Source organism: Chlorocebus sabaeus, chromosome 14 (assembly GCF_047675955.1).
Source record: "Chlorocebus sabaeus isolate Y175 chromosome 14, mChlSab1.0.hap1, whole genome shotgun sequence".
Lineage (NCBI taxonomy): Eukaryota > Metazoa > Chordata > Mammalia > Primates > Cercopithecidae > Chlorocebus > Chlorocebus sabaeus.
Genome location: NC_132917.1, coordinates 106,827,242 through 106,850,711, shown reverse-complemented (window position 1 = coordinate 106,850,711; position 23,470 = coordinate 106,827,242). Strand labels below are relative to the sequence as shown.

The 23,470-nt window shown below is 42.9% G+C and overlaps 1 protein-coding gene across 1 annotated transcript; it reads right to left on the bottom strand.

Moving 5' to 3' along the window:
- Positions 1-11,520: 11,520 nt before the first annotated feature.
- ECRG4 (ECRG4 augurin precursor) lies at positions 11,521-23,249 on the bottom strand. The gene is made up of 4 exons (XM_008008298.3): positions 23,033-23,249; positions 17,004-17,051; positions 14,911-15,068; positions 11,521-11,898 (listed from the first exon to the last, which is right to left on the bottom strand). The coding sequence occupies exons 1-4, from the start codon at positions 23,109-23,111 to the stop codon at positions 11,737-11,739; spliced, it is 447 nt and encodes a 148-aa protein (XP_008006489.2). The 5' UTR covers positions 23,112-23,249; the 3' UTR covers positions 11,521-11,736.
- Positions 23,250-23,470: the final 221 nt, after the last annotated feature.

The following is a 23,470-nucleotide window of genomic DNA, read 5'->3' as shown; positions in this document are numbered from 1 at the left end:
TTGTAGGGTAACTAGACAGGAAATCAGCAAGGATATTGAAGTCAACATCCACCAACAGGATCTAATTTGCATTTATAGGACACTGCACAGAACAGTAGCAGAATACACATTTTCAAGTTGCCCACTGAACATATACCAAGGTAGAACATGTCCTGGTCATAAAACAACTTCAACACATTTAAAAGAACTGGAATAAGACTGAGGGACCACAATGGGGTCAAACTAGAAATCAGTGACAGAAAGATAACAGGAAAATATCCTAACACTTGGAAACAGTGCAGCATACTTCTGAATAAGCCATGAGCCAAAGAGAGAGTCTCAATAATTGTTGAAAATATATTGAACTGAATAAAAATGTCAAAATTTGTGAGATGCAGCTAAAGTTGTGCTGAAAAGAAAATTTGTAGCACTAAAATTCCAGTATCAGGAGAGGAAAAAAAATCTCAATAATTTGAGCTTCTACTTCAAGAAATTTAAATGAAGAGCCAAGTAAGCCCAAAGCAACCAGAAAGAAGGAAATAATAAGTGCAGAAATCAGTATTGAAAACAAAAAGCAACAGAGAATATCAATGAAACAAATTACTGCTCCTTAAATAATAAAAGCCACAAACCTCTAATAAGACTGACAAAACAGAAGACACCATTAATGGGAATGAGACAAGGGATGTCACTTAATAGACATTGAAAAGATAACTAGGGAATACTAGCTACAACTCTGTGTACATAAATTTGAAAACTCAGATGAAATGGGCAAATTCCTAGGAAACATATCCTAGGAAATTCCCAGTATGAAATTTTTAATTTGAATAGCTTATTTAATGATTTAATTCATAGTTTAAAATCTGAAGAAAAAAAAAAAAAAGCTCCAGAGATTGGAGAATTCTGCCAAACATTTAAACAATTCACACCCATTCTATACAATCTCCCCCAGAAACTAGAAGAGAAAGGAGCATTACCGAACTCTTTTTATAAAGCCAATAATATACCCTGATACTAAAACCAAAGAGTCCAAGAGAATACAGAGCAGTATTCCAAATTCATTCAGATGCAAAAAGTTTTAATAAAATGTTAGCAAATTGAATACAGGAGTATATAAAAGGAATTATTACCAAGTGGGGACTATTCATGGGATGCAAAGACTAGCTCAATATTTGAAAATCTTTATAAAAAATCTCATGATCATAGCACATAATGCTGAATCACATTAAATATTTCACCTGTATCATTTATGCCTGTTGTCTATCTGACAAAGCTTGAATTTGAAAGATTATATTTAAATAAAGGGAGGAAAACTTAAAAGCATTGAAAAGGACTAAGGAATCAGTAATAATCACTAAAAATGGAATTTTGTTCATTCAGTGTTAAAAGCTTGTCATTGAAAATATATATGGGTGAAGGTGATAACACCTGATTTTCCCCCTTTGAAAGGTGATAGGTTGCAGTGATGTAATATGCAAATGTGAGGCAGAAATGGTGATACAGTGTTTCTTCACTGCTTCCCGGAACAACTGTGCCTGAGCATGCTGGGCAGCTGGAGAGGTCACTGTGGACAGTTAACCATGCTGTTTATTCCCAACTTCATGATCAAATGGCAGGAGGCAAAATCCATCTGTTAGTGCAGGAAGGACCCACTCAATGGGGTTCCTCTCTGCATTTGGGCTTCTTCAGTAATAGATGCTTACCATGTCCCAGTTTATTTTCGCAAAATTTGTTTCTCAGCAAGAAGAGAAAGGGATCTCGAAATCACAAAAGAGTAAGATGAGAGAACTCAATTTAAAAACAGAAGCAGCAGCAAAGCACGAAATCACATCAAAGGCACGACACATCATTTGCAATGGAGTCTGACTCACTTGCTTCATAGATGCTACAATTGCCGCTTGCGTGGGCTTCTCCTTGGTGCCATTTTAACCCTGTGGAGGTGCCGTGACATAGTAGTGTGCTTTTCTTTCTCCAGGTCATCTTATGTTAGGTGTATTAGGCATGGGCAGAAAAAAAAGGTACCTCATTGGAAAGACACAACTCTTTATAAATCCCAGTTCCCGACTGTACTTACCTGTTTCCCTGTTTGCTGCAGTAACCTGACAGGAGAAGCAGGGTAGATTAGGAAACTGCTAGAAAAGCATCCACCTGGTTTATAGGCAAGTCAGCTGCCTTCCCAGAGCCTTAGCCTGAGAGGGGCGGTGGATTTCCTGTATCTAGCCTTGCCACCACTCCTTGTGTTTGTACACTACTAGTTTTATTTTAGTGGAAGTTTCAGAGGAATCAGGGACTAGATCTCTTCCTAAAGGCTCAGCAGGGATCGAGCAGTGAGTGGCTGTTGTGCTTGAAAATCACCATTGGGTATCCCATTGGCTTCAGACTTTAAGAAACTTTCATCTTCAAACGCAGGAATTTCTATAAACAGTTTTTACAACTGTTCACTCGCCCTGCTGGAAGCACTTAGCTTTGTGAAGCGCCCATTCCATTATCAGAATTCTGAGCAAAAATTGGCTTCACTGAGCAGCCACTCATGGGGGCCTGGTTGTGCCCTTGGGGCTCTCCAAGAACAAGACAAAGACTTTCCTCTTGACAGCCCTTCAGATCAGTCAGGCCAGTCCTTGGACTCTACTCTTCTAGGCTTGACGTCCCCAGCGTAGGTTCTCTGGGACTCAGTCTTCTCTTTAAAAAGATGGGGGTAGGGATAGCAATGCCTGTCTTTAATCTGTAGCTCTTGGTCTGTATATTACAGTAGGGGTTTTTGTCCTCTGTTGAAGAATCAGCTTTATATAAAATGTCTCTGGTTTACGAAATCCTGGCGAGTAATTCTGATCTATGGAAGAAGACTGCTGCTTGTTAAAAACGGGCCCTTAGGGGAGCAGGGGATATGATTTGCAAAGCTCATGGCCAAGGGTCTCTGGCCAACTTAAACTGCTGGGCACTGTGGCTCACACCTGTGATCCCAGTACTTTGGAGGTTGAGGCACGAGGATTGCTTGAGACCAGGAGTTCAAGACCAGCCTGGTCAACATAGCGAGATCCTGTCTGTACAAAGAAATAAATTATCTGGGCATGGTGGCACACCCCTGTAGTCTCAGCTGCTCAGGAGACTGAGGTAGAAGGATGGCTTGAGCCCAGGAGTTCGAGCCTGCAGTGAACTGTGATCACACCACTGCACTTCAGCCTGTGTGACAGAGTGAGACCCTGTCTCAAAAATAAAATAAAATAATACAATAAACAAGCTTCACACCTGACAGGATTGAAATCTCACCTGTAGTCACAGCACACTGCTGTTCACAGGTAGCTAGCTGCAAGGGCAGTGGTTGAGTGGGAGAAAATGTTAGTTTGCTGTTGCCAAGCCAGGTATAGGTTCAAGAAACTCCAGGCCCAAGAGGCATACTTGGGAGGGAGGAGGTGAGACCCTGCTGTGGTGGGGCATAAATAAGCTAATGGGTGGTGGGGACAAGGGAGAGGAATAATGTGGTGTGGGAAAGACCTCCACATCTGAGCCATAATCCCTTCTCTGTTCCTAACTCACCTTGTATCCCAGGAGCTGTCTGTCATTCAACCTCTCTGGCCATCATCTTCTTCATATGTAAAAATGAGACTAGATCCATTTTTCCCTTCCTTGGTGTGGTCGGGATCCATTTGACATGTATTAAAGCTCACTTACTCTGATGGGCTCTGTACTAGGCTCTGAGGGTTTTATAGTGAGCAAAAACAGGTGTGAGCTTTTCCTGGGGTTCAGAGTCTAGCAGGGTTGGCTGAAGTGCAGAGCAAGGGGGATTGAAAACAGGAATATTAGGAGGTAGGGAGGGGACCAGGTCTCATAAAACACATCAGGGGATTTCATCTCTATCCTAAGAATAACTGGAAACTTTCTCTCTGGATATATTACAGGAACTGGAGTGGATATCCCTGTAAATAAGGGGTCTCATGAACTTGAATGGGAAAAAAAAAGAACCTATTTGTTTCTACTAACCGCTAACTCAAATTTAGCCTTTTCTTCAATTACAAAGGTAGGCAATAAACTGTGATGGAAATAGTTCTTAGCTGGGATTCTGCCACGTATAGAAATCAGATATATCATCACATTATAGTTGTTACAATTGTCTCCAAATGTCGTTTACTTTCACTACTTTGAAATTACAATAGCTGTACACCTACCAGTAAGTCTTGTTACTTACAGCATGAAGAAACACATTTATTACTATCTCATAAATTTGTCTTTTAAAAGGTTGGAAACTTTTTCAATATTATTGATTTCCTTTGTAATCCTGTGTACTTGGTTTTATGCGTTTCCAATTGTTATTCTTAAAGATTTCCAGAGACAAAAAAGGTAAAGAATGTTTGGTTTGAAATAAATGACCAAATAGGAGTTCCGTCTCCAGGAGTATGACAGATTAATGTAAATAAACCCCTGAATGGGAGCAAATGAAATGCTGGATATTATTTTATATACACTTTCCTTGGATGATAAATAAAGAATCTGCAGAGTCCCAAAAGGAAGGAAAAACCAGCTTTTGCTTGAAAATATCTGCAGAATCATGTAGAGCTTGAGAATCTTTGAAAGCTGCCAAGGGCTCAGGACAGAACATAAAGTTTAGGCCAGATTACCCTACATCAAACTGAGCTCCCAAAAGGCTCTACCTTGGTGCACGGGCCAATGAGAAATAAATCCATCACACAGAAGTGGGCAGTGAGGATGCTTTCTTTCAAATTTCAGTTTGGTGGGAGTGGACTGAGAACAGTACGTACAAGGTGTCCCTGTTTGGTCTGTAAATCCACAAGCACAGAATTTAAGGTGGTCCCAGTTTGGTAGACTGCATTGTACCCCAAGCCACTAGCAAAAGAAAATGCCAGTGCTGTCTGGAGAAATTCAACTTAGCTTTCAAGTGTTTCTTAAAAACAACATTCCAAAAAGAATGAGCAGGTCATGGTTAGAAATTACATAAAATCGCCGGGCGCGGTGGCTCATGGCTGTAATCCCAGCACTTTGGGAGGCCGAGGAGGGCAGATCACAAGGTCAGGAGATCGAGACCGTCCTGGCTAACACGGTGAAACCCTGTGTCTATTAAAAATACAAAAATTAGCTGGGCGCGGTGGCGGGCGCCCGTAGTCCCAGCTACACGGGAGGCTGAGGCAGGAGAATGGCGTAAACCCGGGAGGCGGAGCTTGCAGTGAGTGGAGATCGCGCCACTGCATTCCAGCCTGGGCGACAGAGCAAGACTCCGTCTCAAAAACAAAAAGAAATTACATAAAATCAAGGAGACAGTCACTATGAGTGAGAAACCATAGATGGTAGGCAAAAAGAGATTCACAACGACCTCTGATACTGGAAATGACAAAAATATAAGAGTATTTTATACATTTAAAGAAATGAGAAACTTGAAAGTCTGAACAGGGAACAAGAAATATAGCCCAAGCATATTTGAATGAGAAAGGAAAAATATAATTGAAATTTACATACGTGAATACAACATTCCAGAAGGATCTAATAGAATGAGGGAGAGACGCTATTCAAAGAAGAAAATGGAGGAGAATTTTCCAAATTGTTCGAAAGACACCAATCCTCAGATTAAGCCCAACAAACTTCAAACATTAATATTTATGGACATAGATGTGGATATAGATAACAAGACAAGTCGGTGTCAAAACAATGGAAGAGGACAGTATCACCTACAGAGTAATGGCTATTAGATGAGTAATGAAATTCTTAACATCAGCAATGGAAACCAGAGACAGTAAAATAAATTCAAAGTATTGATTAAATAACCAAGAATTTTATGCCAAGTAAAACATGGGAAAGTGCCAAGCAAATTTGAGAGTTTACCACCAAATGACCCTCACTAAATGGATTCTGAAGGATATGATTCAAACCGAAGGAAAATTATCTCAGATGCATGGGCTGAGTTTTAAGGAGAGACCGTGAGCTAAGATAATTATGTGACAATCTAAACAAACCACTGATGATGAAACAAAGATAATTTGCAGGGAAAATAAAGCAGACTAGATTTAAAATGCCAAGTTGCAGTCACATGTAAGTTGGAAGGGGGAATGCAAGGCCCACGTATTGTCCAGGAGAACACTATGGCTATTGAGTCCCTTTAACTTATTAATATGTATGAAATAAGGCAAACACCAATAGACGAGATCAGTGTATACCTTCAGTGGAAGTAGAGAGAGAAGAGTCCATGAGCAAAAGAAAAGAGTCCAAATGAAGGAAGAGAGGGGAAAGGAACAAGTAAAATGGAGCAGATCAAATGTTCAAAATGTGATTTATCAATAAAACCAAATCACTAATCACAGTAAGCATAAGTGGACTAAAGTCTTCAGTTAAGGTTTTGTTATAGTTTAGAAACAAAACAAAATTCAGCTATGTGCTTATTACAACAGAAACACCTAAAGCACAGAAAGATTAAAAGTCAAACAGTGGAAAAGATAGACCGGGAAAATACCCAAAGCAGGCAAGTATAGTCATATTAATATCAAAGGAGAATTCAAGCAACAAGTATTACTCAAAATATGGAAATTTCCTACATAATGATAATTCCATTTACTGGGAAAAGGTACTGATTCTAAATTTATGTATATATGTATATGAATTATGCATAGCCTCATGAATACAAGGCCAGACTGACAGAATTAAAAGAAATTTTAAATCTATCATCATAGTAGATTTTAACACATTTCTCAGTTATTAGTAGATGAAACAGACAAAAAAAAATCAAAGTAGAAAATGCGAACAGTAAAACTACGGAGCTTGAATTAATGGGCGTTTATGGCATCTGACATTTGGAAAAGACACACTTCTTTCAAGCACACATGGAACAGTTGCTGGGATTGACACACCCCAAACATAAGGCTCAACCAATACACTCCAAAGGATTGAAATCCGCCCGACCACTTTTCTTACTGCAATGCAATTAAGTTGGAAAACAAAACATGTAACATAATTAGAAAAGTTCACTCGGAAATTTAATAACACAACAATATATGGGTCAAAGCAGAAATCATAATTGAAATTAAAAATTTCACCATCTAGTTTTTTACATCAAACACATGGGATACAATACTTGGAAGGAAACGTAGAGCATTAAGTGCTTGCCTTAAAAACAAAAATGAGAAGACTCAAAATGGAGCTAAGATCAAATTGAATCAAAGACCCACAGAAGTAGAAGGAAGGAAATTAAAAGGACAGAAATTAATGAAATAGAGAAACATACAAAAGAGATCAACAAGATAAAACACAAAATCTATGTATTTGAAAAGGCATGGTTCATTTAAAAAAAAAATGGAATGAAAAAACATAACTGCAGATGCTACAGAGAAATACAAGAGGGAATAAGAACTGCTGTCAACACACTTTAGAACTTTAATATAGTGGATGACTTCCTAGAAAGACAGAACTTAGCAAAACCAACTCAAAGAGAAACACAAAATCAGAATCATCCTTTACCTGTAAAAGAAATACAACCAACAGTCAAAATTTTTCTCATAAAGAAACCAAGTCAAAATGGCTCAATCTGAATGCTACTAAATATTTAAGAAACAACATTTTCATTCTTACCATTCTTACACAGAGAAAAGAAAACACAAACACTCTCAATTCATTTTATGAGGCCAATATAACTTTGATACCCAAACTGCAAGAACACAACCAGAAAGAGAACTACAGGCCAATTCAATCTCACTTTATGAACATGCATGCAAAAATTCTGAACAAATATTACCAAACCACATCCAGCAATGAAGAATAGAAGATGATACATCATGATCAAGTTGGGTTTATTCCAGCAAGTTGACTACTATTAGAATTGTTATTAATAAAATTCACCTTAGTAACAGATTTAAAAGTAACTTAATAAAGAAAAAAACAGAATTAAACATCCATATAATGTATGACATTAAAAAGTCTTAGCGTATTTTTAGAAGGAAATTTTTTTAACTTGAAAAAGGACATCTACAAAAAAAAAAAAAAAATCTAGCAAGTATAGTTAAGGAGGAACATAGAAAGCAGTCCCTTTAAGATAAGGAATGAAGCAAAGATGTCCTCCATCACCTCCTTTACTCCTCTTTAAGATTGCATTGGGATTTGACCCAACTCAGCAGCTCAGTATAGTCAAGAAAAAGAAACAAAATGTTAAGGGTGGGAATGTAAAATGCTCTGCTGCTGTAGAAAACAGCATGGAGGGTTCCTCAATTTTTATTTTATTTTATTTTATTTATTTTTTTATTTTATTTATTTTATTTTATTTTTTGAGATGGATTCTCGCTCTGTTGCCCAGGCTGGAGTGCAATGGCGCAATCTCGGCTTACTGCAACCTCTGCCTCCTGGGTTCAAGCGATTCTCCTGCCTCAGTCTCCCTAGTAGCTGGGATTACAGGCGCCTGCCACCATGCCCAGCTAATGTTTGTATTTTAGTCCACTTCAGGCTCCCAAATTGCTAGGATTACAGGCGTGAGCCACTGTGCCTGGCCTGGTTCCTCAAAAAAGTAAACAGAGAATGAATATGTGATCCAGCAATTCCAAAGAGAATTGAAAGCAGGGACACTTTAAAAAGATACTTGCACACCCGCATTCATAGCAGCATTATTCACAACAGCCAAGAGACAGAAGCAGCCCAAGTATCTATTGATGGTTGAATGGATAAGCAAAAGTGGTCTATCCGTACAATGGAATATTATTCTGCCTTAAAAAGGAAGGAAATTCTGACACACGCTGCAACATGGATGAAACTTGAGGTCATTACGCTAAGTGAAATAAGTCAGACACAAAAAGACAAATACGTATTACACTACTTATATGAAGTCCCTAGAGTGGACATTCAGAGACAGAAAGTAGAATGGGGGTTGCCAGGGTGTTGGGGGTAGGAATGGGGAGTTCGTGTTTAAAGGATACAGTATCAGTTTGGAAAAATGAAAAAGTTCCAGAGATGAACGGGTGGTGGTGATGGTTGCACAACAATGTAAATATACTTAACCACTGAATTGTACACCCGAAAATGCTTAAAAGGGTAACTTTTATGTGTATTTTACTACAGTTTTAATTTGTATGGCTCCCCAAGGAAGAAAAGAATGGGCTTTATGATTGTCCGTAAACACCGCTGCTCTGAATCCAGTGCCTCCTACTGGGCCCAGGGTTATTGATTACATCGGGTTTCTGAATGGGGGTGTGTTTCAGAGGCTATCTGCAAAATTGCATGTAGTTTTTCTGAGGGAAAGAGCAAACAGCTTTCATCAGACTGTCAGAGGAGTCTGTGATACACAAAAGTCTAAGACTCATTCTGAGTTGCCCACCTCACCCCCTGAAGTTCTGCATAGGCTGGAACCAGACTCCATCCTATCAGCAAAGGCTCAGGTTCTGCACTCACTTCCCCGTCTTCTTATCCTCCCTCTCCTCACGCAAATACTACCTTTTCTTTCATTCACTCAGGTTGTTTACAATGCAAAGCATATTCTTAAATATGTCTTAAATTCATGGAACAAAGTTTTATTTTTTAGATAACTGTAGCTCTGAAATCAACCAATTTTCAGGTTTTTTTCTATTGCCCTTCATTTCCTGGATGGTAATATTAAACAGGTCCAGCTCTAGCTCCGAACCAGAAAGGTTCTCTGTCAAATGGTTGGAATCCTCCACGTTCTGTAACCACAGATCATTTTCTTTTTTTTATTTTTTTTTAAATTTTTTTTTATTATTATACTTTGAGTTCTAGGGTACATGTGCATAACGTGCAGGTTTGTTACATATGTATACTTGTGCCATGTTGGTGTGCTGCAGCCATCAACTCGTCAGCACCCATTAACTCGTCATTTACATCAGGTATAACTCCCAGTGCAATCCCTCCCCCGTCCCCCCTCCCCATGATAGGCCCCAGTGTGTGATGTTCCCCTTCCCGAGTCCAAGTGATCTCATTGTTCAGTTCCCACCTATGAGTGAGAACATGCGGCGTTTGGTTTTCTGTTCTTGTGATAGTTTGCTAAGAATGATGGTTTCCAGCTGCATCCACTTAGGATTGTCTTGGAGATGCGGGGTCTTTTTTGGTTCCATATGAACTTTAAAGCAGTTTTTTCCAATTCTGTGAAGAAACTCATTGGTAGCTTGATGGGGATGGCATTGAATCTATAAATAACCTTGGGCAGTATGGCCATTTTCATGATATTGATTCTTCCTATCCATGAGCATGGTATGTTCTTCCATTTGTTTGTGTCCTCTTTTATTTCACTGAGCAGTGGTTTGTAGTTCTCCTTGAAGAGGTCCTTTATATCCCTTGTAAGTTGGATTCCTAGGTATTTTATTCTCTTTGAAGCAATTGTGAATGGAAATTCATTCATGATTTGGCTCTCTGTCTGTCACTGGTGTATAAGAATGCTTGTGATTTTTGCACATTAATTTTGTATCCTGAGACTTTGCTGAAGTTGCTTATCAGCTTAAGGAGATTTTTTGGGCTGAGACAATGGGGTTTTCTAAATATACAATCATGTCATCTGCAAAGAGGGACAATTTGAGTTCTTCTTTTCCTAACTGAATACCCTTGATTTCTTTCTCTTGCCTGATTGCCCTAGCCAGAACTTTCAACACTATGTTGAATAGGAGTGGTGAGAGAGGGCATCCCTGTCTTGTGCCAGTTTTCAAAGGGAATTTTTCCAGTTTTTGCCCATTCAGTATGATATTGGCTGTGGGTTTGTCATAAATAGCTCTTATTATTTTGAGGTACATTCCATCAATACCCATCTCCAAGACAATCCTAAGTCAAAAGAACAAAGCTGGAGGCATCAGGCTACCTGACTTCAAACTATACTACAAGGCTACAGCAACCAAAACAGCATGGTACTGGTACCAAAACAGAGATATAGACCAATGGAACAGAACAGAGTCCTCAGAAATAATACCACACATCTACAGCCATCTGATCTTTGACAAACCTGAGAGAAACAAGAAATGGGGAAAGGATTCCCTATTTAATAAATGGTGCTGGGAAAATTGGCTAGCCATAAGTAGAAAGCTGAAACTGAATCCTTTCCTTACTCCTTATATGAAAATTAATTCAAGATGGATTAGAGACTTAAATGTTAGACCTAATACCATAAAAACCCTAGAAGAAAGCCTAGGTAGTACCATTCAGGACATAGGCATGGGCAAAGACTTCATGTCTAAAACACCAAAAGCAACGGCAGCAAAAGCCAAAATTGACAAATGGGATCTCATTAAACTAAAGAGCTTCTGCACAGCAAAAGAAACTACCATCAGAGTGAACAGGCAACCTACAGAATGGGAGAAAATTTTTGCAATCTACTCATCTGACAAAGGGCTAATAACCACAGATCATTTTCAACTAGCTTTTCTTGCTAATCGTATGTCTTGCATTTCATGTAGACTGCGTTTTAACAAACTGAAGACCTCTTGCTCAGTCCCGTGGTCTGCCTGGGTGGCGGTGAGGAATCTCAGGGTGATAACGGAGAGGTGCCTCTCAGATGCAACTTCAAAATATCAAGGGAACGAGAAATGTCACCAGCTTAATTTGCACCCAAATGACTTCTGAGACTTTTCTTTTTAACAAAATGCTTTATTTCTATTTTTAAATGAGATGCATTGTTAGGCATTCCCATGAAATATCAAAAGGCATTTACATGTGTTGTTTTAACTCTTCTTTTTTGATCACACAAAGTAGAACAAATCAGAAACCAAGTAGTGTAAGGCATTAGGAGATACATGAAGAGAACCGCTATTTGCTTCTTGTACAGCGTGTGGCAAGTCATGGTTAGTAGTCGTCGTAGTTGACGCTGGCTCCGTGCCTAAAGCTGTAGGGGCTCCGGGCACCAACTGCAGAGTCTTCATCATAGTGACGTTGGTAGTAATCACCATAGTACTCGTGTCCATTTCTATCTCTGTTAAGCCAATAGGTGATGTCATCTTCAAATTTCTGGAGGAAAAGAGAGAGAATGATAAAGAATGGATTTAAGGACACACAGTCCCCTAAGACTTAATCTGACCTATGGGCTTTCTCCATGGTGGTTTTTCTTCAGTGATTAACAACCCTTAGTAACTCCCTGTTATCGTATTCTTGTGCTCAGAGGCCAACACGGTCAGCAGTATTCACTCTGATAAAAGCTATCTTTTTCCAAAGGAGTGCAGGCCCATACCTTTGCAAACTTTTGTAAAATATATGTTAAATGTACTCCAGACTTAAACGTTTTTCTGTCTCTGTAAATCAAATGGACAGTTGCCCAAATGCAGTAACAACTTGGCCTGACCCTTAGGCCACATGTTATTGCGGCAAACACTGTCTTACCTTCCTACCCCATTCCTGTGCCTGGCCCTTTATATTGCATGTAGTAGATGCTTAATAAATGTTGCCTGAGTTAGATCAACCACTGCACTGGCCTATTATAGTGCTAGGGCAGAGAACTGGGGGTACATTTGATGGTAACTCTTATACCTGTGTCGTTGGTTAGAGTGTACACAGATGCACTTATTTATTCTGCAAACGCTTTTGAGATGGGCACTGTGTGTCATGGCCTGTGCTGGACACTGGAAGGCTGCCAAAAACAGTCTCTGCCTTCAAGAAGCCTACTGTTCCTGAGTGACAGATACGAGAAGAGACAGTTACAGATAATAAAAGGGATAGAGAAGCTAAAGCTGAGTAAGAAGTGTAGAATGATGCTCAGGTTTTTGGTTTGGGCAACTGATCTTGGCTATTAATACGTTTTTTTTTTTTTTTTTTTAAAGAAGAGACTAATTTTTCTTTGGTGGTGGTGAAGGTGTAAGATTAATTTAGACTAGGACTCGTGTGTTGATGCTCAGGATGTGACAAGAGATTTAGTGTGAGAGCAAAAAGGCAGGGAGATGACAGATGGGCAGGTGAACAGGTCATGCTATTGGGGTGCAGGGCCAGTTTTTCTCCAAGCATGGCCCATGCACCCCTGCATCCAAATCACAAATGCAGGTTCTCAGGCACCAGCTACTCCATGCCTCCTGCATGGAACTTTCTGATGTTTGGGTCTCAGCAACTTGCTTTTATTTTAACAAGACTGCCAATGAACATTCATTAATATTTGAGAACTTTGAGAGGCTGGAATCCCCAGTCTAGCCCATGACTGTGGTCTCTGGGTCTCAGTGGTCATCCACACTCGGTGGGTAGTGGGCCAGCTAGTGTTAGGCTAAAGAGCATGATTCCAGTTTCTCACTGCCATTCTCTATACCTGGGGTCTGAATCATCTGAACCCACCTCAGCCTCTGCCTTGGGAAGGAGGACACCGACTTCTTTGGCTCCATCTCTAGTTTTGCTTCTCCCATAATACAACATTCTTGGCCACAGTGAAACAATCTTGCTTGTTGGGTTTTCTCATTTTATTTTATTTATGTATTTATTTTTTTTAAGAGGGAGTTTCACTCTTCCACCCAGGCTGGAGTGAAGTGGCGCGATCTCGGCTCACTGCAACCTCTGCCCACCGCCATATGTGAATGTGAAGTAAGTTCATACCTCCCTGTGTGAGACGCAGAGGGAGGACTCGTGGCCTGTGCAGCCCCACCAGGGAGCAGATGGGCTTTTCATGGGCAGGACCTCCAACTGGGCAGTTGGAAGTGTTTTTCACAATGCGCACGTGATTCATTTAGATGGTGTATACACAATACTGCAGTAGGTGAAGAAAAAACTAAACCCCTTAGACACATCATTTTTAATGGCTACATAAAACGAAATCATGTGGCTATACCATAATGTCCTTCACATTTCTAACCATTGGACATATTACTTGTTTCCTAAGTGTCCTTTTGCCTTTTTTTCTTTTTCTGTGCAAATAGCTGAACACGTATAGCCAAACTCTGAGCCGAGCATGATTCTAAGTACTTAGAGGTATGAACTTACTTCACATTCACAACAACCCAAAAGGCAGGTGCTGTTATTTACATCTCTGTGCAGTTTGCCCTTTACTTAGACCACATTCTTCCCAGTGAAGTTCCTGGGGCAAGGGTGGAATCGTGTTTAAGTATCTCTGAGTATTGTCAAATCGTGCATTCCTGTGAGTCACATGTAAGAGCAACAGTTTTCTGGAATCTTCAGCAGCATCTGGTGTTCTCATTGAAAACTAAAATTATATGTTTACTTGTTTGATAGACGAAAATGCTATATCCTCTTTCAGTAATTTGCATTTCTTTGATGACCATCATTAAAATGGGCATTGGGAGTTTAACATGCAGGTACGGGTGCAGTGGCTCATGCCTGTAATCCCAGCACTTTGGGAGACCGAGATGGGTGGATCACCTGAGGTCAGTCACCGTGGACGGACATCCATGTGACCATATCTATGACTTCCATGGGCTGCCATCTCACCTGCACAGGCACCCCAGCTGGGAGCCTAAGATTATAAACCTTTTGTCTTTCATTCAATGAATGCGTCCACCAGTGCCATCTAGGCGCATGAACTGTAAAACATCTTTTCCTATAAGTGCATTGACCAATTTTCCCCAAAACCTCTACAAAGACCCATCTTCTCTTTACAGGTTCTTTTTCATCTCTTGTCATTATCATCATAGATCCTGGCATCCCTGTTGTTTCTGACAGTCTTCAAGGTAAAAGTGAAAAGATTTGGGGGGATTGTGAGTTATTTTAAGGATACCCTGGCAAAACCGTTCAGCCAAGTTAAAAGGGTTGCCAAGAAAGTCAGATTCTCGATGAATCTAGGTCCCCGCTGTTTTCGTTCATGACTGCCCTGGGTTCTGCCTCCTGAATGTGCCCTGGTGGAAACTTCCAGCCACTGACTTTACAACATAGGTAACATGATCCAGTGCCTGATAACTCTTGGCATATGATGGGGCCCTTACTTTAGGAATGAACAGAAAGCTGAATTTTCTGCTTCCTATTTCCCCGAGCCACGCCTCCTCCCTGCCACCCTGCCCTGTGGAAGCCAGGCCTGCAGCCAGAGGCAACACCCACCGCTTCGTCAAAGCCCATGTAGAGAAACTGCTGGTACCACTGCTGCACCTCGGGCCGGGTCCGGTCCCACAGCTGCCGCTTCTGGCGCTTCAGGCTACCGAGGAATTCTTTGGCTTTGTTCTCATCAACGGCCACTTTGGTCTTAGTTGGAACAGGTGCTGAAATCATCAATTCCCCATCCCCAAAGCACAAAGAATGATTTCCTTCCTCACTGGCGGTGAATCCCTGTTATACATTCCATCCCCACCACCATGCATAGGAAGATTTTAACTCTCAACTTCATTCTTACTTGCATGTCGCAATGTGACACAGCGTCACAGCATCCATCACCATGCTTCCTGTTGGTAAGTTCTATTTGGTACAGCCATATAAAGAGGCATGGACTAAACTTCAACCTCTGTGTCCTCAGGGTAGAAATGAAATTCAGCTCATCATTCAGGAAACAGACTGGATGTCTAGTGCCACACAGGCATACGGGCATGTCCATTGCATTTGCAAACACAAGAGGGTTGTGCTTGGCTCAGGAGATTGTGTAAGAGAAAGGAACTGGAATGACGAGCCCCGGGTGAGCAGGGACCAGACCCTGGCCAACAGTAGAGCTGATTCTCACACCAGGCTGCGGAGACACAGAATTCCCTTGAGCCAATGCCTCTCTGCGCCTCACAGTCTGACCATTGATGCAGGATACTGACCCGCACCCTCACACTGCTGCTGCTAACGCCTTTCCATCACAGTCTCAATTGCTGAAACGGAACCACTTCTGCAGGATGTGCTCGAGGAAGCCACTGTGCCATTAGGCATTCTGCCCCTGCTGTCACATTCTCAGCCCCTGTCCCCTTATCTAGAAAAGTGGATGGACAGTCCCTCTCAAAGACGTTAGGAAAAATGCACAGGATCATGCAAATGCAGGGTTGATGCGTTTGTTGGTCATATGGATAAATATCAGCAGGGATTTTTGTTTGTTTGCAGTCCCTTCAGGGACTGTTACACTGTTTTGTATACAGTAGGTGCTCAATATGTGTTTCTTGGTTTGAACTGAGACAAGGCTGCGGGAAGCACACCTAGGAGTTGTGACTGCCTCAGCAACTTGCTCACCTATAACAAGCTGGTTCCGTGAGGGCGTTGTTCATCCCGGGCATCGGTGAGGTGAGGCTCTCACGACCACACAGCACAGGGAGGGGACACTCTGAGCCGCCTCAGAGATTGGGGGTGGGCCAGGGCTTCATGGGTGGCTGGAAACCCAGGGAAAGATGCTGGGACCTCCCCCAAGGAACTCCTTGCCTGCAAGAGTGGCCACCTGTTCTCCAGCCACCTGTGGGAGGGTCCCTGAGCAGCAACTAGCAGGTGTGGGAAGAACGACTGAGGACCCCACTTCAGGAAGGAAGTTCAGCCTGCTAGAATCCCCCATAAACTAGGAGGGAAAGAATAAGTGACTAAATGGTCACATCAGAAGTGTGATGACACTTTTTCACTTCTAAGGGATTCTTAATTTTACAGATAGAGATGAAAGTTGGGAGAGGGAAAATGACATTCACAAGACCCCACGATTGATTCACCTGATCTGATTACAGCAGGTCCAGAACCTGTGTGTTGTGACCCCCAGACTGTTCAATTTCTATGACATTTTGCCACTGTCACATTTATCTTCGATGCATTTTTCACAACAGAGGCTAACAACAAGCAAGGCTTTCCTGTTTGAAACCCTTCCCCACGAGCTCATGGGAGACACGGACTACTGCAACAGTGCCGTTCCACGCCTGCCCCACCAGCTGAGGAGTGTATGCTCCAAAGATAATCCCTGAAGTGCTTCATGGTCCTAAAATAAATAGCATGCAATTAACTGCACCACTGTTTCTTTTAAAGTCCACACTGACAGGTTTCGGAAAAATAACCTTCAGACATTTACTCCAATATTTATCTCATAAAATACCATAGCACATACCCACAGAATAAGCCCTTCATATATGCTAACCTTTTAAGGAATAAACACTTTTGATTTTCCAAATACAAGACTCCAGTGAGCACATTCCATATTGCCACTTCATTTCCATCCAGTTAAGAATGCATCCCTTATCCATTTGGGGTATATTTACCTTCTCGTTTTTGAAGCATCAGCTTGAGTTTATTTCCACTTATGCCACCTAAAGGAATGAAAATTGAAATCCATATCAGAGTGACACTGCTCCCTTCAATTTATCAAAGGCAGAAATCAGAGTGGGAAAAAAGAACTGCGGGCCCCTGGCTTGATTTGGCAACTTGGTAACATCACAGTATTTAATGCGTGTTGTATTCCCTGTCCTGCAGGACAAACAATTCAGGCTGCCCATGGCTAATACTGGTGATAATGACCACAGCAGACCAAGGGCATTACGATTTGTGCTAGTCAGAGTGACGCGGTTCTTTTAGCCCTGTGTCTTACTCTAAGGGGCAGCCATCTGTCATGCTTATCTTCCTGCAAACTTTCGCTTCATGGTTTAATACGTTGAATAGTGTCCTCCTGAAACTCCGATCCACTAGAAACCCCTGAATGTGAGCTTATTTGGAAATGGGGTCTTTTCAGATATAATCCGTTAAGGATCTCAAGATTTTTCATTTAAAACATTTTTTTTTCTTTTTTTTTTTTTTTTTCCAGCCTGACCCATCACTGAGAGGGTCTCAAGATGTTATTGTATGGGATTTAGAGGGATAGAGATCCAGTGACTGGTGTTTTTATAAGAAGAAGACAGGATCCAGAGAGGTCGCCTGTGTGAAGACAGAGGCAGGCAGAAATGGGAGTCAGGCTCCCACACGCTGGGGAACCTGCCTTCGCTCTCTAAAAGTGCAGCCGGGTTTTGTATCTTGCCCAGATCATCCTAAAATCAGGCATGATTTGTACCACTTGCTGTTATTTGTATTCACTTTTAAAAGTGTTTCTGATCAGCTCAATCATTTTTAATAGAAAATACCTTGTCTGGCCTGATAGAACACACACTTCCACCCAGCGCACTGGCTTGCGGACCTATAGAAGCCTCTGACCCTTAACTGTTGCATGCAGACATGCTGACATCGTAAGTAGTGAGTAGCGCATCTTCGGGTGTAAGGAACTGGAGTCAGGCCCCAGGATGGAGGTCATCGTGACCACTTGCTCAGCAGGGTTCTTAGCCTCTCCTTCCATGGACAGGCTCCAGGGGGTCTGGAAAGGCATGTAAAATTGTGTTTGCATCTGCAAAGGCAAATTTTCTGGGAATAGGAACCATAGCTTTTGCCAGACTCTCAAAAATGTCTGTGACCCAAATAAAATTAAGAAGCTCTGCTTTGTTTGTGAATCAACAAATAAATTGATCAATAAAGCTGGGGGAAAAAATAAATGTTTTAAAAGAGAACCTCTGCATAAAGAATTTACTATGGAGTTGGGGAGAAAAATATATCCATAGCCAAGAGTTACAAGCTGGCTGCCCTACCTGAGGATGCATTTTATTAGCATATTCAGTGTTTACAAATTTTGAATTCGAATGCCTTTCAGCCTAAGTCACTTAGCACACCCATGGTCCGTAAGCAGCCACCTAACCTACTAACCTCCTGCAGCATTTGAATTAAAGTGCTACCTAGCTGCCTTCAGAGTCATTGGGCCATCCAGGGAGCCTGCTGGCCTGCCCTCTGGGATGGGACAGAGAACCTGCTAGAACTTATTAAGTCTATTTCCTGCTAAGTGCCTCCCTCGTAATTCACGGGTAGGGTGGCCACACTTTCTGGCTGTCCAGGGACAGCCCTGGTATATACCTCTTGTCCTTGTAAATTAATGATAGTGCCTCCTTTTGCTCTCAAAAGTGTTTCAGCTTGGATGATAAATTACATGGCCACCCAATTTTTCGAGGTTTAATGGCATGGAAATGGCTTCATAAGATCTCTAGGGACCACACTGAAGGGCCAGGGAATAGAGGGTGATTTCCCTCGCACCTTCCCTATGAGAGCTGGGAGTCTGCTGGGCGACAAGCTAAGATATCAGCGTAGTGCACAGCAGCCTGTGGGAGAGCTGCAGTGGTTTTTGCCGTCTGTGCTCAGGTCGGTCTACAGTGATGTAGTTGTTTAAAAAGCCATTGCAATCTTAGGCTGTTCAATAAAGGATACTTAAAAAAAGAAAGTAGCTGTCCTGTCTCTGTTCCATCACAGCTCTGAGCAGACCTCCCCTCTACTATTTAGTTCAGTTCACATCATCTCACTTGAAGAAGGTCGCAGAAAAAGTGGAGTTGTGGTCAAAGGAGAGTGTCCAGAGAGGACTAGGGCCCAAGCACATGTTATATGAGAAGAAATTAAAGGAATTTAGGTGTTTAACCTAGAGAATAAAACTTGTGGGGCCGAGTGCGGCGGCTTGCACCTGTAACCCCAGCACTTTGGGAGGCCACGGTAGGCACATCGCCTGAGGTCAGGAGTTCGAGACCAGCCTGGTCAACTTGGTGAAACCCTGTCTCTACTAAAAATACCAAAAATTAGCCGAGTGTGGTGGTGCATGCCTGTAGTCCCAGCTACTCGGGAGGCTGAGGCAGGAGAATCGCTTGAACCTGGGAGACGGAAGTTGCAATGAAGCAAGCATCACTGCGCTCCATCCTGGGTGACAGTAAGACTCTATCTCAGAGAAAAGAAAGAAAGAAAGAAGAAAGAAAGAAAGAAAGAAGAAAAAGAGAAAGAAAGGAAAGAAAGAAAGAGAGAAAGAAAGAGAAAGAGAAAGAAAGAAAGGAAAGAAGGAAAGAAAGAAAAAGAAAAGAAAGGAAAGAGAAAAAAAAAGAAAGAGAAAGAAAGAAGAAAGAGGGAGGGAGGGAGGGAGGAAGGAAGGAAGGAAGGAAGAATGGAAGGAAGGAAGAAAGGAAGGAAGGAAACTTGTGGGAGTAGAGCAATGGCTTTGAGGGGCCACTGGGCCATAGGTTAGCGCATGAAGTAAGGTTTCTAACACCCTGACAGCCAGCCACCCAAGATGGGACAAATGGCCCTGGGGGGTTTGAGATTAAGAGTTGCTGGAGGCATCTGAACATAAATAAACAAAGAGGAGCACTTGACCAGGCTACTGTAGAGGGGATTTTCTAATTAGATGGGGGTGAGACTACTGTTAAATGTTCTACTTCTCTTCCAAGCTTAAATTCAATGAAGAAATCTATGAAAATATTTGCCAAGGGAGACAGATATGATCCTTGGCACTAATGATAGCATTCATTAATATCTTAACATTTGTCAGTCTCTAACAGCTCACAGGGTAGTGCATACAGAATTAAGTATGGCCCCTCCATCTGTTTGCCTTCTGTAAAAGTGCTTAACAATTAATGAATGAAATGTGGTCTGATGTTGAAATAGACATTGGGTTTAGGCATTTGCAATGAGGCTGCAATTTCTTGCAGCAAATGTATGTCACTATTACTCCAGAAACGAGAGCCTCGTCAAACCTTAGCTATAGACTGAAAAGCACAAATAAGTTCCAAATTATGAATTATGAATGTTGCTACTGTGCCAGGTACTACACACCGAACTCCATATTAGTACATATAATTGGACACTACACTAAAGTTGTTTGAGGAAAAGAATAAGGAACAATAGAACAGCTGTGATTTTTTTCTGTATTATGGATTTTTCACCCAATATCATCAGTTGTTCATTCTAGGCTGCAATAATAAGCACTCCTGAATTTATCCAATCCAGTTGCCTAGTATTAGCTCTCCCAGCAAATTCAGAGCTGCAAAATGCTCCTTTGAAGGTGCTTAGTATTAACAAATTGATCAAGAAAGGGCCACTGTCATTTTCTTTATTAAATGTTTGTGAGTGAGGAAGGGCGTGATGGTTCAAGCCTATAATCTTAGTACTTTGGGAAGCTGAGGCGGAAGCATCACTTGAGCCCAGGAGTTCAAGACCAACCTGGGCTACATAGCGAGACTCATCTCTACTAAAAATTAAAAGCAAGAAAAAAAAAAACAGGAAAAAAAAATGGCCAAGCATGGTGTGACACACCTGTAGTCCCAGCTACTTGGGAGGCTGAGGTGGGAAGATGGCTTGAGCACAGGAGATCAAGGCTGCAGTGAGCTATGATCACACCACTGCATTCCTGCCTGGGCAACAAAGTGAGACCCTGTCTCAAAAAAAAAAAAAAAAAAAAAGTTTGGAGGTGGCATAAAGAGTCACCTTTGGGAATACATAAAGATTTTCATTGTAGGCTGAGCATGGTGGTTCACGTTTGTAATCCCAGCACTTTGGGAGGCCAAGGTTGGCAGATCACCTGAGGTCGGGAGTTCGAGACCAGCCTGACCAACATGGAGAAACCTCGTCTCTACTAAAAATACAAACAAAAAACCAAACAACAACAACAACAAAAATTAGCTGGGCATGGTGGCGCATGCCTGTAATTCCAGCTACTCGGGAGGCTGAGGTAGGAGAATCGCTTGAACCCAGGAGGCAGAGGTTGTGGCAAGCCGAGATCATGCCATTGCACTCCAGCCTGGGCAACAAGAGCAAAACTCTCAAAAAAAAAAAAAAAAAAAATTCATTATATAAGAACTTTCACATCCCATCCCAGCTTGGTAATATTTTAACTGACTTCTATCACTGAGTTACATATAAACTAAATAAAATACAAGTCGTGAAAATAAATGGCTTGTAGCCAATGCTCACTCGACTTATTCCGATGTGCTTTTTTCTTCTTCTTTTATTTGTTTATTTTTTTATTTTGCGACGGAGTTTCGCTCTTGTTACCCAGGCTGGAGTGCAATGGCGCAATCCTCAGCTCACCGCAATCTCCACCTCCCGGGTTCAAGCGATTCTCCTGCCTCAGCCTCCCGAGTAGCTGGGATTACAGGTATGTGCCACCACGTCCGGCTAATTTTGTATTTTTGGTAGAGATGGGGTTTCCCCATGTTGTTCAGGCTGGTTTCGAACTCCCGACCTCAGGTGATCTGCGCCCCTCAGCCTCCCAAAGTGCTGGGATTACAGGTATGAGCCACCAAGGCCAGCCCAGATGTGCTTCTTAAAATGGCAAGAACAAAGAGCGGGAGGCAGGTAAACCATACAATTGGAAATGACTGACTAGCTTCGCCTGTGATTCTAATGTGGAACAGTAATTCCCCCCACCTGGACAAACCCCACTACCTCTCCTGCTGTTCTTGCAACCCTGGGACTCCTACTGAATGTCCCCTGCCTCTTCTAACCTGGAGTTTAGCTTTCATACCTGTTTTGAAAGAGCAAAATACAGAAACTGAGCAATCGAGTGAGCCTACCTTTTACATTAGGCAGTGCCCAGCTGCTTTGCAGTGGGACAGAGCCAGTCTCAGGCTCTTGGGCAAGTCAGTTCACACACCAGTAACTCCGAGGTCACAATGCCTGCTTCCCCAAGATGTAAGCTTCAAAGGCAGTCGTGTACCTGAGGCCACTTGTGAACCACCAAGGTTCCTCCTACCCACTGAAGGTGGTAACTCAGGACAAACCACAGTTTCAGATTATGGTTCCTAAAGTGGGGCCTGTGGAGCCCAGCGGTCAGATGTCGGAGCACCCATCATTTGGGTGTGCCTGTGAATGCACGTTTTACAGAGAGCGAGCGGGGAATTTTCAGAGTTTTCAACCGATTCGCTGGGAGCTCCGCGAAGCAGAAAAAAAGTAAGCATTACTCCTTTAAGAGCCTTTCCCCTCTCTGGGGTGTGAGGCCTGCGCCCAGCTTTGCAAATTGCAACTTGACCCAGCGGGGAAGCGCAAGTCAACTCTGTTGCCAAGCGACTGCCTGGAAGGGAATCACGGTGATGGTGCTATTTGCCTCCTCTGGGTTACCAGCTGCGTAAAACCCCCACAACCCCTTTGCCCCTTACGTTAAGCCTCGAAACATAACTTGCCCACCCTTCGGATGCCTGGCCCTCCTTTCCCAAGGTTGCCCGGGAGATCTGAGACCCTCCCCTTGACCCAGGTGCTCCCTCCACCCGCACAAGCGCACAACTTCGCACTCGTGCGAGTGCAAAACCCTGGACCCGGTCCCCTACCAACCCCTTGGCCCTGCCTAGGCTAAGGATGGGTCCCTATGCCGCCACCCCATCACCGATCGCTCTCCTCGGGCACCCTAGAAGCCCCACGCGGGGCTAACCCCTGGTGCCGCTATGAATCAGCCTGGCATTGCCCCGCTCACCTGGGCCCCAGCACAGGAGCAGGAGCAGCGCCAGCCCGGTCAGGACCAGGACAGCGGGCCGCGCGGGGGAGGCGGCCATGGCAGCGGGACGCGAGCAGGAGGGCGAGGGGCGCACTTTGAGCCGCTGCGCGGGAGGACTGGGCGCGCGAGAGGGGTGCGAGCTCGCAGGCGCGGCCGCGGGTTATCCCTGCTTCGCTGCTGGGGCGGGACCTAGCGGGTGGGCGCCGCGCCAAACGGCTGAGGGCCAAGCGGCTGCGCCCAGCGCTCTCCCGCTCCTGCCCCAAATGGAACGCAGCGCCTGGGCTCCAAGGCCAGGGATGCTCGGCCACTGAGAACCGCCAGCGGCTGGGCGCCGCGTGGCCAGCGCTGCCCGCAGAGAAAGCGGTGAGGACAAGCTGGGTTCCGGAGACCCAGGGAAGGGGAGAAGGCATCCGGAGA

Bases quoted from the DNA above. Each gene is read 5' to 3' on its own strand.
- ECRG4 (XM_008008298.3), bottom strand. From the start codon at position 23,111: ATGGCCGCCTCCCCCGCGCGGCCCGCTGTCCTGGTCCTGACCGGGCTG. The intron at 17,052-23,032 runs GTGAGCGGGGCA...TCATTCCTTTAG, and splicing joins GCTCCTGTGCTGGGGCCCAG to GTGGCATAAGTGGAAATAAA. The intron at 15,069-17,003 runs GTAAATATACCC...TGATGATTTCAG, and splicing joins GATGCTTCAAAAACGAGAAG to CACCTGTTCCAACTAAGACC.